Genomic DNA, 13,268 nt, shown 5'->3' on the forward strand with positions numbered 1-13,268 from the left:
TTACAGACTACAGCCAAGTTTAGAACTGGAGTGTTCGAGACCCATGGTCATGGGATGGTCCGCGATGCGCTTGCGTCCAACTAACACGGCTGTGCTTAGGTGGAGACACAAGCTTCTTGGCATCCAGGAACGAGCAAGGCCGGACCGCAGCGCGACACTTGCGCTGAATCCTATCGACTTCGAGAATGACCCCACATCCGTTTTACTGCAATTCGCCGTCCGTGGCAGCGCCCTTATCACATCCAGCTCTATGCGCCCCGCTAGATAGGGCCAAATGTCACTTCCCACTTGCCGCGTCTAGACAGGCGCGGAGTGTAGCCCAGGGGGTTCGAATGATACATCAATATAAGCGGTATCTTCGGCTAGTCACTGACTCTCCTATCCTATTTAGGGAAGATATGTATCGTATTGACGGATTGGTGTTCGTGAGCCATGTTATTTGAGTATTGCCTCCTCCTCTCGTTTCTTTTTCCCTCTCACTGCTCTCTCTCTACGTTTCCACGCTGATTCCTCCTTCTAATATTCGTTGTTGTTGTTGTCGCTCACTGCCCTACCCGTAATGCGATCATGATCCCCAAAGGCCTCCGAATTTCTTTCACACATCTTTCATTTTATGTATTTACCCTTGTAATTGTTACGCAGCTATGGTCCATATGGAGACAGTCAACTACGAACTACGTCCCGTACAAGTCGGAAGATTGGGAGTTCAACCCCGATGTACACGCCAACGTGCACACGCTCAGCCACGAGCAATGCGATGTCGCGTTCCCGGAACTGTACTACAGCCTGGACCAGGCAGTGAGCCGGCGGAAAGGACGCAAGGTGCACATCAAGGACATTGAGATCTCCGAGGGCAGATGCATGATGCGGCTCATGATCCATCAGGGCGAGGTATGTGCCGTCTCCACACATGTCTGAGATCCATGCTCACAACAACCGCAGCTTTTCGTCGTCGATTCTGGAAAGCCCGAAGAATGCTATGTCACGAACGGCAACGAACGCGAACGCATCCTCGGAACCCTCGCGCAAATAGATCGAGCCCTCGTGGGATCTCCGCTGTCCGATCCGTCTGTCCCCAATGTCGAATTCTCCATCGCGCTTGACGATCTGCCTCGACGATCCAAGGCTAAAGGCACGTTCTTTGGTTACACACGGAAAGAGGGGCGCGAATACGAAGATATCTGGATCATGCCCAACTTTGGGTTCTGGTCTTGGAACTACACGCATGCGCCTAGCTGGAACAGCATCCGGCGGGAGATCGAGATCCAGGAGGAACAAGTGCCATGGAACAAGAAGGACCCGCGGATAGTGTGGCGGGGCAAGGTCAAAATGGCGACGTTGAGGAAAGAGCTTGTGCGGGTCAGCGAAGGGAAGAGCTGGAGCGACATCAAGCCTGTCGTCATCAATAACTCGACAGACGAGCATACCAAGGACGTCATGAACCTGCGCCAGTTCTGCGGCTACAAATTCACTGTCCAGACTGAAGGCACATCCTACTCTGGCCGTCTGAAGTACCTCCAGCTCTGCCGCTCCGCCCTTGTCACCCACCCGCTCGAGTGGCAGGAGTTTCACACGCATCTGATGCGTCTCGCCGGTCCGGATGTCAACTACATCGAGGCGTCTGAAAACTTCGGGAATCTCGAGTCGGCGATGGAATACTACCGCGACCACGATGATGAAGCGGAGTTGATTGCGAAGAACAGCCACGAGATGTTCGCCCGGAGATATCTGACTCCCGCTGCTGTAAGTCCCCGAACCACGCGATGAGAAAATTCCAAGGCTAATTATTACAGGTTACATGCTACTGGAGACGGCTTTTCTGGTCATGGGCATCAGTGCAAGGCTACGAACCAAAATTGTATTACCCAGATAAGAACGGCGTACTGTCCATGCGAGCAACGCCATGGACAGCATTTGCAGCCAACTGGCCAAAGGACCCCTCGATCATCCCATGAGCGCAGAATCCCGCAGTCCAACCAGGAACATTCCGCCATTGCATAACTCGAATACATGGACTCGTTATCGCAACTGCAGATCGGCCAAGGAATCCGCCCACAATTTCTGGTCGCAGATCATCACGTGTTTACACCCCCTTGAACCGGCCTTGGGTCCGCTCCAACCGCACTCATCTCTCTTCCAAGGCGTGCGTGTGGATACGCACTTCAAAATGAGCCATATCTTGGACGCTTGGATCGCTCGCGGGCTCCCCATCCGACGGTCCAATCTTTGTAAAATGAGAGATCCTTGCCAGCTTAAATAAGACGCCTTCTTGTGAAGATTGCGCGGGAGCGGTGGTGCGCGGAGGATGAAGATATCAGGTCCTTTGAGCTAGGGGGAAGGGATAAAGGGGGGTGTGTGTGGCTCCTAGACGAATAATACGAAGACAAACATGGCTGATAGATGCAAAGGGTCCGGCGAAAACGAGCGACCAAAGTAAACAAAAGCACACTTCAATCGTATGATTCCCACGTTTCCCTAATCTCTATCACACCACCATGTGTATACACTCCATGAGTAGGTGGCCTCGTATTCACTCACGGGCACAATTCAAGCCAGGACACAAAATCCGCAATCGAGAAAAAAGTATGTGGTATTCACAATTTCGATCTACCATAGTAAATACGGATGAAAGAAAAGAAACCCCCATCGAGTCATGGATGCACACTCACTGCATCGACCGCGCCTGCTGCAAATCCTGCTCGTTCAGCTCCCTGAGCTTCCCCGTGTTCGCAACACCACCTGTGACTGCAGCGCCGACGACCTCCTTTGCATAGCCGAGCAGGCCCACCTCGGTCTTGTAGTAGCTCACGTACTTGCTCTTGATCTCAATGAGCGTCATGCGCGGGTCCTCGGGCCCAGCAGTGTGCACGCCGTCGCCCAAATCGCCAAACCAGGCTGCTGCGCCACGGCTCCAGACGTCCTTGATGCGGGGGTCGGAGTTGGAGGTCGTTGTTGCGACGCCGGTGACGCTGACCCAGTCTTGTGTTTTGTTATCTTGGAAGGCGAGCTGGACTTCTTTGTTGGAGTCGAGGTCGGAGAATTTGCTCGAGTGCTTGTTGGAGAGGAAGAGGAAGTCGGGGCCGGTGCGCTTGGCGATTGCCATGGAGCGGCCGACGGGTCCTGGTGTGCTTGGTTAGGGGGTGTTCGATGTTGTTTGAAGGTGGTAGGGTGGGATTGGGGATTGTCACTTACCAACGCCGTTGCGGTATGTGTTCAAGAGGCAGATCTTCTTTCCGTCGACCAACTCGTAGAAGTCCTTGATCTGCTGGTCCTTGGGTGTCTCATTGTCGTACTGCTTAGCGACAGAGGGGTCCATCTTCGAGTCGACCTCTTGTTTTGTGAGTGTGTCCGGCATTCTGAATGTGGTTGTGATAGAGAACTGTCTAGCAGAAGAGAATATGGCCGGTGTAGAACGGATTGAAGATCGAATGCAACGTGTTGGTATGTTACGAGAAGCGGCAGCAGCAGTGCGTACAAGTACCCTTTGAGCAGACATATTCGGTGCAGATAGACGTAACGGTGAGATCAGAGTACAGTTAATCACGGACGAAACGAGCAGATTGGAGCTCCATGTAAGCCACGAGCAAGCAGCATGACGTCTATATCGAGAATGGATGTGCTGTAGCGACTTGTGGTGGAATTGTCTAGGCGTATGGATGACGATGGGACGCGTTCATCGCGTCATATATGCCAAGGGTACGCGCGATTGAAGCTCTAAGCGGGGCCGGAGAGCTACGCGGATTTCTGGCGTGAGAGGTCGTGTATGCAGAGAAAGCAAAGAGTGTCTGTGGTCTCGACCGGTCTGTAGTCTTGGTGCGAAGCCGAGTTATGTTCTACATATTCGCTGTTAAGCTAATTCTCGTTACAATTGCTGTCCTCGACTATCCTTACAACCAGCCACAGTACAGTGCCTGGCGATACCCTCGGTGGTTGAAACTTGCGGCCGCTGTTATGTTTAACCCGAACCCAAAGGCTTACAGCGGTATGTCTAAGACTACAGTTTCAAACAACGAGCATCGCCTTGACATGGCTGAGAGCTCCACTGTCTCGCATATTAGTGGGCTCTTGTTGATGTAGTCCACGTTGCTTCGACATGCACACCTATACGAAATGGATAGACGACATTACAGCGCTGTGTAACTCCAGATTCGGTCAAGCATCTGGTGTGTTGGTGTTGCATGTTCGCTTCGGGGTGGCTGGTTAGAAGTCTGTGCCTTCGTCTTGTCAAGCGACGGCCAACCTCGATCGTCATGCACACCCAACTCCACACCACGCACACCCATGGATCGGTCGCTCCCACTACTTGCACACCCGAATGTGGGTCCGCTGCCGCAGCCACAACAACTAGACTTCGATCTGAGTAACGACTTGCTGGATCAACTGCAGACCGCAAACTCTGGGACTGCAAATGATTCTCCAAGCTACACCTCCGCTCCGCTTCCTGCGTTTGTGTCGGCTGTAAGAACTTCTGGTGTCGACATCGTTTCTCGAAGCAACGACTAACCCTCGCGCTAGGACGACTATCATGAGGGTCTTAAGCAAATAAGAGCACACCTTGGACGCGAGTGTGGCTTTGGAATCGCTATATCGGTATGTGTACGAGCTGTGGAGTGTTTATCTTGATGTATGATCTGTGACAAGACTGTCTGCACGCTCGTCACGTTTGGAAGACCTAGAAGGATGTGTGAATGTACTTTAGGACCTCTGCGAAAAGTCGTCAAGTAGATTGGGCTTCGTATTTTTTGCCCGATAACGAAAACTACAATATGGTCACGCACTACAAGGACTTGTGCTGATGAGAAGCAGCGCACCAAGACTTATTCGTCTACAAAAACGGGCGAGAAGAAAACTACGCAGGTGATGCTGCAATGCGCAAGGTGAGCATGATGAGAAATATACGGACTGGGAATTACTCCCATCTGTTGTAAAGTAACCACAACTAACCTGAACAACGAGTCCAGATCGAAGGAATACAAGACCAAGGCGATGAGACAGAGAGTATATGCAACACGCATGACAGGATGTCCATGGAGAGCAAAAATGACTCCACAGGCAGGAGGTGGCTGGCGAGTAACAAACATTTGTCCAGAGCACAACCACGAGCTCAGTGACCAGCTTGATGATCGAGGCTTGCCGCCGCGTGCTAGAATAGCTCCAGCTAATACCAGAAACATTCATGCAAGACCTGCCGAACATTCGTACACTCCACCTAGCGACCCTCAACCCTTTGTTGCGCCACATGTTGTAGCCCCTGTCACGTCAGCATGGCCAACTGTGACTGCAAGCGGTATCAAGGTAAGCTATCCAGACTGTGTCTTCTCTTGTCACTGACACAGTATCAGCGTGTTGTCGTGACGCTGCAACAAAGACTGCTATCAACATCACGCACTCAATTCCCCATGGACGAGCCCATGTTCCTAGTCTACAACGACAAATTCAACGACATCCTAGGCGGCCGCGCAGACCTCCAGCTAGCCCACCAAGAAGACTTCCCCTTCGCGCACGAAGCCGGCGTATACCTCCCAAAAAGCGACACCTTATACGTAACCAGCAACCAAATCATGCCACCCACAGGACAAGAAAAAACAATCATCATCAGCAAACTAACGCGAAACCTCTACAACCAATGGACCCGACACCAAATCCCCCACGAAATCCGCAACCCAAGCAGCGGCGCGCACTACAACGACGGCCTCCTCGACGGCATCCTCTTCTGCTCACAAGGCGACCTCGACAGCCCCGCCGCCCTCGTCCAGCTCGAGACAGAATACCCCTTCCGCCTACGCCCCCTGCTGAACAGCTTCTTCGGCCGGCGCTTCAACTCGCTCAAAGACATCGCCGTCCACTCCGACGGCACAATCTGGTTCACAGACCCCGTCTACGGCCACGATCAGGGCATCCGGCCCGCCCCCGAACTGCCAAACCAGCTCTACAGATTCGACCCGCACACGGGCGACGTGCGCGTTATGGCTGATGGCTTCGGGCGGCCGAGCGGTATATGTTTCTCGCCGCTCGAGACGGTGTGCTATGTTTCTGATACGGACTTTATCCATGGGGATGGCAATATCGACTTCTCGAGAGTGTCTACCATGTAAGCCTACCCGTTCTCACAAACTCCCCACTCCATATACGGTAAACTAACCCAGGAAGATACGCCTACGATATCGACCACCGCAGCCAATCCGCCTTCCTAACCAACCGCCGCGTCTTCGCCATGGCCGACGTCGGCGTGCCCGACGGCCTCAAGTGCGACGCTGCCGGCAATGTGTATGCGGGCTGCGGCGACGGCCTGAGCGTGTGGAGCCCCGGTGGCGTGCTGCTGGGCAAGGTGCTTGTGCCCGGCGGGCTGGCGAACTTTTCCTTCGGCAGGAAGGGCGAGCTGTTTTTGCTTAATGGGAAGAAGTTTTGGCTGTTGAGTGTTGCGGAGACGGTTAGGGGGGCGTTGGGGGAGGGCGCGGGCGCAAGGGGGAGGGGCGGGGATAGAGAGTAGCGTTGGATATAGATATAGATTTTGCGTGTTGTTGAGATGGGGGGTGTTCCTCGGTCTCGCGATGTTTGGCATATGGTGGCGTGGATGGTCTGCATTGCGGTTTCGTCTTGACTGGCGGATGTGATGAGCCTCCACCTCAGCCATCTCCTTCAGTTCCTTGCACGATAACCACACAGCACTGAAAAACAACACAGTGCACAAACAAGATACTCGAACCAGTACGCTAAGTCATGTATGCACTCATATCGACATCCACATCCACATCCACCTAATCATACACCTTTCCGCCTCCCCACCATTTTATTCCACACATAAATCAGCATGCATTCCAAGACCCCGCATTTACCGAGACTCATCACACGCATACCCAACGCAACGCAATAGATAAAGGTATAGAAGGAGATGACAATGTGTTATTTATCCGAGCAGCATCTTCCTGGGGTCCTCGATGAACTCTTTGATCTTGACGAGGAAGGTGACGGCCTCCCTACCGTCGAGAAGTCGGTGATCGTATGTGAGCGCGAGGTACATCATCTGTGTTATATTAGTGATTGCTTCTTCTTAAAATACAGATGTGAACATCAACTTACCGGCCTGATCTCGACCTTTCCGTTAATGGCAACAGGCTTGTCCTTGATGGCGTGCAGACCCAAGACAGCCGTCTGAGGCAAGTTGATAATGGGCGTGCCCATCAAGCTACCAAACACACCGCCGTTGGAGATAGTGAAAGTACCACCAGCCATGTCCTCGATGGTGAGCTTGCTGTCGCGAGCCTTCTTGCCGAGCTCTGCAATAGCCTTCTCAATGCCAACCAAATCCAGGTTCTCGGTGTTCCTGACAACAGGGGTGACGAGACCCTTCTCCGTGGCGACGGCAACGGAAATGTCGACGTAGTCGCGGTACACGATAGTGTCGCCGCCGTTGGGGCCCTCGATGGACGCGTTGACAGCGGGGATGTCGCGCATGGCGAGGACACAGGCGCGCGAGAAGGCGGACATGAAGCCGAGCTTGACGCCCGTCTTCTTGAGGATCTCGTCCTTGTAGAGCTTGCGGAACTCCATGATGGAGGACATGTCGACCTCGTTGAAGGTGGTAAGGGCCGCGGCTGTGTTCTGGGACTGCTTGAGACGCTCGGAGATGCGGAGACGCATGCGGTTCATCTTGACCTGTATCACACGTTAGCACATGGTTCAGGAAGGAGAAGGTGGGGGTTTCATACGCGACGCTCATCACGGTTGCCGGGTTGAGACTGCTTGGGCTCCTCCTTTGGCGGCGCAGGCTTGGACTCCTTCTTCGGTGGCGCAGGCTTGGACTCTTGCTTGGGGGGTGCGGGCTTGGACTCCTCCTTGGGTGGCTCAGGTTTGGATTCCTCCTTGGGCTTGGCCTGCTCCTGCTCGCCTGAGGGTTGCGACGAAGTCTCCTGTTCCGAGGACGCAGACTCCTTGACCTCGTCCTTGGCATCCTTCGATCCGCCAGATGATGCGCCGCCAGCCTCGAGCCTCACGAGCTCCTGTCCGACTGTGACGGTGTCCTCCTCGTTGACCAGAAACTCCTTGATGGTACCAGCCTCGGGCGCGTTGACGGAGACGTCGATCTTGTCTGTCTCGATGGTGGCAATCTCCTCGTCCTGCTCAACGTAGTCGCCGACCTCTGTTGGTATTTAGGATGGGGTCCCAGACATATGTGACGCCAGACTCACGTTTTGACCACTGCTTCAGCGTGCCTTCTGTGATGGACTCGGCCATCTGCGGCACCTTGACGATGGTATCGGCTGTTTCTGGGGTCAGCATTCAGGTCCGCGGTTGTTGATCTGTGCATACACACCATAGCTGCGTGTCTGCTCGAGGCTCCACAGGCGTTGCGACGGGAGCTGTCCAGGTCGTCTGGGGGGTCGTCAGCGCAGCCCTGCACATAATACACTGGCACTCTTACCTCGAGGCCTGGCTCAACAGCCCAGAAGACGAGGCCTTGGAGACGGCCGAGTAGCTGCGCTGTGCCGGTGTCCTGTTTACAGCCCGGACGCCCGCGCGCATGGCCGGGACAGAGCGCATGGCGGCAGGCAGACGGCGGAGACACTGCTGGCCAGACATGATGGGCAGCAACACGAATATCCAGAGGGAAAATAGAGGGGATGGAGTGCGACGGGGCGGCGCAGGACGGGATTTGAGGGACTTGATCTCGCTCTGACGTCCGCCAACCACCAGCCGGAAATCCGACCGTCCGCCAAGACCGTGCCCTCACAGCTTCCGCTACACGTCCCGCGACGACGACGAAGAGGCATTGCACCAGCTACCCCTTCCACGACCTGCACCACTGGAAGGGCTCACGTCGCCATGAGCTCCCGAATCCAAGTCCTGTGCGTCGCATTCCCCGTGCTGCCCGCTGCGCCCAGAGACTGACCACCGCGCAGACGCCTGTACAGGCGGTCCCTCAAGCTCGCCCTCGACTGGAGCGTCCACCGATACCTCTGGCGCGGCCAGGCCCTGTACATCCGCGGGCTCTTCGAGGCCAAGAGGCACATCACCGAGCCGCGACAGCAGAGGGTGCGTCTACCTATCCATCCATCATCACGACATCACCCAGACACGACACCACAGCACAGCACAGCAATCAAGAATCATACTGATAGCACGCCAGGAACTCATCAAGGAGACCGAGGCTCTGCTCGAGAAGTGGAAGCACCCCGATCCCTACCGCCCACCCACGGCCCCCGGAGGTGAGTTGCCCTCGGATATGTTTCCGCTACGGCCGCGGATGTCGAGTGCTGATGGAAATGCAGGTTCAAAGTTCGAGCGCAACCTGCCCTGCCCCATTTTGGATCGTAAGTCATGCCTTGCTGTTCTTGCTGATGCTGTACTGATAGAATGCAGCTCCTCCCAAGTTGATCTTGTAGACGTGCGGGTATGGAGAGGGGTGCGTAGCGAGAGAGGAGAGTCAACTTGTACATATTTACGTAGGGGAATGGCTGCAATAGACAGCTCAAGAGGAGACCTCGATACATATATCTCGTTTGTTCTGATTCCCCATCAGATCCTCGTTGCTGTTCTGGTTACTTTATCGTTTCGTCTTTTGTTGTATGAGGGCCTTGCACCGTCTCACACTTAATTCTCATAACCAACTCATGGTATTCTACCTAACAGTACGCAAGGAAACTGTCCTCCTTGAGACCAGAGCCACCTAGCCCCTTACCCATCCAAGCATCAATTCACATCCCATCAGCACGCCCATCCCCAGCAGTCCCCCTATCAACAAACACATCAAGACTCACCCACTCCACACAGCCATCCACCTCCCAGCCCTCCATCCATGAAGAAAAAATCCAGCCTAGCGACAAAGACAACCAAAACGAGTTAACAACCACCATATATTCTCCCTACTCTATGTACAACAGGATAATCTCACCCCATCCAACCACCTACCCAACACCAACACCAACAACACCTCTTCTCAACACCGACACCACAAAAAAACTCTTCAACCCTATTCTCCCTCCATCTCCTCCCCATCAACCAGTAAATCCAGCACCTCTCGCACAACGCCATGGCCAAACCCTGCATATACCACATACACCAAAATCACAGATCCCGCAATTTTGATCCGATTGAATTTTTAACACTTCCATAATTTTCAGCGGGTATTATATAGTTGGTATCGTGAATTTCATGTCATTTGATGATGTGGTTGTGGTGTGGGATTTTTTTGTTTGAGTTGGGTGTGTTGGTTTTGGTGGGGAAATTAGTTGATGAAGTGTGGATGTGGTAGATATAACGATATAATTTTCTAACGATGTCAAAAGACACTGGCGTAAATGGAAGAAAAGTAAGTTATGTGTGGGAATTATGTGAATTTATTTATCTTTCTTTTCTGGAGTGTGGTTTGTTGAATCGGAATTAGTGGGTAAGTATAAATGGGGGGTGGTGACTTGACTTGATGGGATGAAATGCGAGTTCAATACATGTACATCAACCGTTTATTTCGCTACAAATAAGTAACGTGTGTTCTTCATAACGGCTACGTTGTTGCTAGTTTAACTTTCACAATTCGTAATCACCGTCGACATTCTCCTCGAATTTACAACGCAACACGGACAGTCCAAGGTCAGAGCATTTCTGCATGCTATCACCATATCATCCATTTCACAGTCTCCAATATTATGATCAAACGCAATATAGTTTTATACGTATATTTCCAATTCCATGCATTTCTGTACATCCGTCACACACATTCCACTCACCCTCAAACCCGACTAATCTAGTCATTTGCGGATCTCCATCTTCGACCATACTATATTTCCACAGCAACCAAACACGCTCAGATCCTCATCTGGTCCAATACTGAACAATTCCAGTAACTCGACGCAAGCGTAAACAAGAGACCAGGAATGTGCCGCTATCTTTTTCCGTCTCAAAAGCGATAATGTCGCGGTATGCAAAATTCCCGTCGCAAAATGGCGGTGTTCGCAGATATCCAGGCGGATCCATGCAGATGCGATTGGGCGGTGTGATGGTCGTGCATCCGAAGCTGCAGATGCAGGTACAACGCGCGTGCTTTCGCAAAGCTCGGCCGAGTTTGTCGCTAATGAATCGGATACGAAGCCTGCAAGTCAGATAATAAAAAATGAGAACGAACGTCACAATGCAAAGTGAAACAACTTGAAGTGATATGCTCGATTCAGCTCATGAGCCTCTGGTCAAACAGATGCGACCAGCTAATATACAGCTCTGGTATAAACCCCTGGAAAAGCCGTGAACCCAAAACCCAGACAGACTCCCATTATCATTGCATGAAAAAACCCTGAAGAAACCACGCCGACGAAGCAAGAACTCAAAAGCAGAAAACGCTTAGAGTTCCTGTGAAGCCTTACCAGGCTTGGCTGTCTTCTTGGGCAGCAGGTCTGGAAAAAAGTGTTAGTGACTGATGCGATGAGAGTGGATGGCAGAAAAAACGTACTCTGGTGAATGTTGGGGAGAACACCACCCTGGGCGATGGTAACGTGTCCGAGCAGCTTGTTCAACTCCTCGTCGTTCCTGATGGCGAGCTGGAGATGGCGGGGAATGATACGGGTCTTCTTGTTGTCGCGCGCAGCGTTGCCAGCCAACTCGAGGATTTCGGCCGCCAGGTACTCAAGAACGGCAGCGAGGTAGACGGGAGCACCGGCACCGACACGCTGGGCGTAGTTGCCCTTGCGGAGAAGACGGTGGACACGACCGACGGGGAAAGCGAGACCAGCCTTGGATGAACGACTGTGATGCGTTAGTGATATGTGACTGGAAAAGACGTGCAAAAACGCGTCAATCGCGACAAAAGACGCGTCATTGAGACAAGAAACGCCCAATGCACAAGATGCGACAAATGCATGCGATGGAAGAGGGAAACTCACGATTGGGCGCTGGACTTGGAGCCGCTGGCCTTGCCTCCGGATTTGCCGCCAGTCATTTTGAAGGTGGGTGGTTGTGGTGGTAAAAGTGGGAGAGGTAGAGGTGTTGAGCTGAGATGTGCTGTTGCTGGTGGTGGGCGTGTGAGAGTGTCGAGACGATGGATTGCTTGCTGCTGTCGGGGGCGGGGGCCGTCTTATAAGGACCAGCGCTGCAGGTTGTGGTGCGCGAGATCAACAGGCTCACTAGCGCGCTTTGGGCAGCGTCGTGCTGCGCGCAACGCAAGATCACATTCGACTCGCTTAGCCACCCAAACCGGCAGCGACGGGCGCACGGGCCCGCCAGCGCTGCTGGATCACAACATGGAGCGCGCTCCCCATAAGTAGTGCGTCCCCCGCCGTCGACGACCTTTCTCTCATCTACTCGACATCTCACTCACACCCGCGCTCTCCATCCAACCTGCCCATTTCCACTCACCACTCCAACACTTCAACTTTACCACCACACCAACCTCACAATGCCCCCCAAGGCCGCCCAGAAGACCCCCCAGACCGGCGGCAAGGCCCCGGCTGGCAAGGCGCCTGCTGAGAAGAAGGAGGCCGGCAAGAAGACTGCCGCGCCCTCTGGCGAGAAGAAGAAGCGCACCAAGACCAGAAAGGAGACCTACTCTTCGTACATCTACAAGGGTGAGTTTGCTCGACATTGCAGCTTTGCGCGTTCCAAGCGCGTTCTGCATCATCCATTCCATCTTACACAGTTTGCTGACGCGTCTTTGCAGTTCTCAAGCAGGTCCACCCCGACACTGGTATCTCCAACCGCGCCATGAGCATCCTGAACTCCTTCGTCAACGACATCTTCGAGCGCGTCGCCACCGAGGCCTCCAAGCTTGCTGCCTACAACAAGAAGTCCACCATCTCATCACGCGAGATCCAGACCTCGTACGTTCTACATGTTCTCCAATCCACTTCCATCACATTCTGACTCTTTCCGCAGTGTCCGACTTATCCTGCCTGGTGAGCTTGCCAAGCACGCCGTGTCTGAGGGTACCAAGGCCGTTACCAAGTACTCTTCGTCCACGAAATAAGTGCTTTGCTTGATGGGTCTTTTATTTGGGTTTATTTGCTTGTCCATTGGTCAAGATGGTTATGGGGTGCGGTGTTCATGGGTCATTTTCTAATGTGATCATGGGTCGGTTTGCTTGTTCTCGCATCATCGTCAGGATTTGACTGCGAACCATCTGGGTCTGTATTATACCATAGCAGACGGACGAATCAATTCTTTCAAGTTCACCCTGGTCTCCACGTTTTCTTTTCTGTCTTCTGCATATTTTCTCCTCTGACCGCTAGTTCTACCCGATTCGATATCTTGCACGACATTTGCAGACTCACCCAACGACTGATCAC

General features: G+C 53.2%; 7 protein-coding genes across 7 annotated transcripts; 4 read left to right on the forward strand and 3 right to left on the reverse strand.

Moving 5' to 3' along the window:
- Nucleotides 1-567: 567 nt before the first annotated feature.
- P153DRAFT_290214 (uncharacterized protein) lies at nt 568-1,955 on the forward strand (the record flags this gene model as incomplete). The annotated part of the gene is made up of 3 exons (XM_033663700.1): nt 568-891; nt 943-1,743; nt 1,794-1,955. 3 exons carry the CDS (start codon nt 568-570, stop codon nt 1,953-1,955), a joined length of 1,287 nt encoding a protein of 428 aa, XP_033524370.1.
- Nucleotides 1,956-2,590: 635 nt separating this feature from the next.
- On the reverse strand, nt 2,591-3,632 carry P153DRAFT_366476 (uncharacterized protein). The gene is made up of 2 exons (XM_033668060.1): nt 3,193-3,632; nt 2,591-3,120 (listed from the first exon to the last, which is right to left on the reverse strand). Exons 1-2 carry the CDS (start codon nt 3,494-3,496, stop codon nt 2,666-2,668), a joined length of 759 nt encoding a protein of 252 aa, XP_033524371.1. The 5' UTR covers nt 3,497-3,632; the 3' UTR covers nt 2,591-2,665.
- Nucleotides 3,633-5,217: 1,585 nt separating this feature from the next.
- On the forward strand, nt 5,218-6,490 carry P153DRAFT_422725 (calcium-dependent phosphotriesterase; the record flags this gene model as incomplete). Its single annotated transcript, XM_033672386.1, has 3 exons — nt 5,218-5,295; nt 5,422-6,091; nt 6,151-6,490. Exons 1-3 carry the CDS (start codon nt 5,265-5,267, stop codon nt 6,488-6,490), a joined length of 1,041 nt encoding a protein of 346 aa, XP_033524372.1. The 5' UTR covers nt 5,218-5,264.
- Nucleotides 6,491-6,907: 417 nt separating this feature from the next.
- On the reverse strand, nt 6,908-8,580 carry P153DRAFT_290309 (dihydrolipoyllysine-residue succinyltransferase component of 2-oxoglutarate dehydrogenase-like protein complex; the record flags this gene model as incomplete). Its single annotated transcript, XM_033663706.1, has 6 exons — nt 6,908-7,024; nt 7,081-7,656; nt 7,710-8,140; nt 8,190-8,261; nt 8,315-8,373; nt 8,423-8,580. The coding sequence occupies 6 exons, from the start codon at nt 8,578-8,580 to the stop codon at nt 6,908-6,910; spliced, it is 1,413 nt and encodes a 470-aa protein (XP_033524373.1).
- A 243-nt stretch (nt 8,581-8,823) lies between these two features.
- P153DRAFT_396326 (uncharacterized protein) lies at nt 8,824-9,630 on the forward strand (the record flags this gene model as incomplete). The annotated part of the gene is made up of 5 exons (XM_033671473.1): nt 8,824-8,846; nt 8,901-9,033; nt 9,128-9,206; nt 9,270-9,311; nt 9,361-9,630. 5 exons carry the CDS (start codon nt 8,824-8,826, stop codon nt 9,381-9,383), a joined length of 300 nt encoding a protein of 99 aa, XP_033524374.1. The 3' UTR covers nt 9,384-9,630.
- Nucleotides 9,631-11,331: 1,701 nt separating this feature from the next.
- P153DRAFT_290350 (histone-fold-containing protein) lies at nt 11,332-11,735 on the reverse strand (the record flags this gene model as incomplete). The annotated part of the gene is made up of 2 exons (XM_033663708.1): nt 11,332-11,384; nt 11,441-11,735. Coding segments are annotated over 2 exons (348 nt in total), but the record flags the coding sequence as incomplete, so codon positions are not given.
- Nucleotides 11,736-12,304: 569 nt separating this feature from the next.
- P153DRAFT_315493 (putative histone H2B.1 protein) lies at nt 12,305-13,144 on the forward strand. Its single transcript, XM_033664950.1, has 3 exons — nt 12,305-12,551; nt 12,644-12,803; nt 12,859-13,144. The coding sequence occupies exons 1-3, from the start codon at nt 12,383-12,385 to the stop codon at nt 12,947-12,949; spliced, it is 420 nt and encodes a 139-aa protein (XP_033524376.1). The 5' UTR covers nt 12,305-12,382; the 3' UTR covers nt 12,950-13,144.
- The last annotated feature ends 124 nt before the right edge of the window (nt 13,145-13,268 follow it).

The sequence above is a fragment of the Dothidotthia symphoricarpi genome, assembly GCF_010015815.1.
Source record: "Dothidotthia symphoricarpi CBS 119687 unplaced genomic scaffold P153scaffold_9, whole genome shotgun sequence".
Taxonomy (NCBI): domain Eukaryota; kingdom Fungi; phylum Ascomycota; class Dothideomycetes; order Pleosporales; family Dothidotthiaceae; genus Dothidotthia; species Dothidotthia symphoricarpi.

Coding starts and splice junctions, on each gene's coding strand:
- P153DRAFT_366476 (XM_033668060.1), bottom strand. CDS start 3,496: ATGTCTGCTCAAAGGGTACTTGTACGCACTGCTGCTGCCGCTTCTCGT. Junction 3,121..3,192: donor CACATACCGCAACGGCGTTG/GTAAGTGACAAT, acceptor CAAGCACACCAG/GACCCGTCGGCCGCTCCATG.
- P153DRAFT_315493 (XM_033664950.1), top strand. CDS start 12,383: ATGCCCCCCAAGGCCGCCCAGAAGACCCCCCAGACCGGCGGCAAGGCC. Junction 12,552..12,643: donor CTCTTCGTACATCTACAAGG/GTGAGTTTGCTC, acceptor GCGTCTTTGCAG/TTCTCAAGCAGGTCCACCCC. Junction 12,804..12,858: donor TCACGCGAGATCCAGACCTC/GTACGTTCTACA, acceptor CTCTTTCCGCAG/TGTCCGACTTATCCTGCCTG.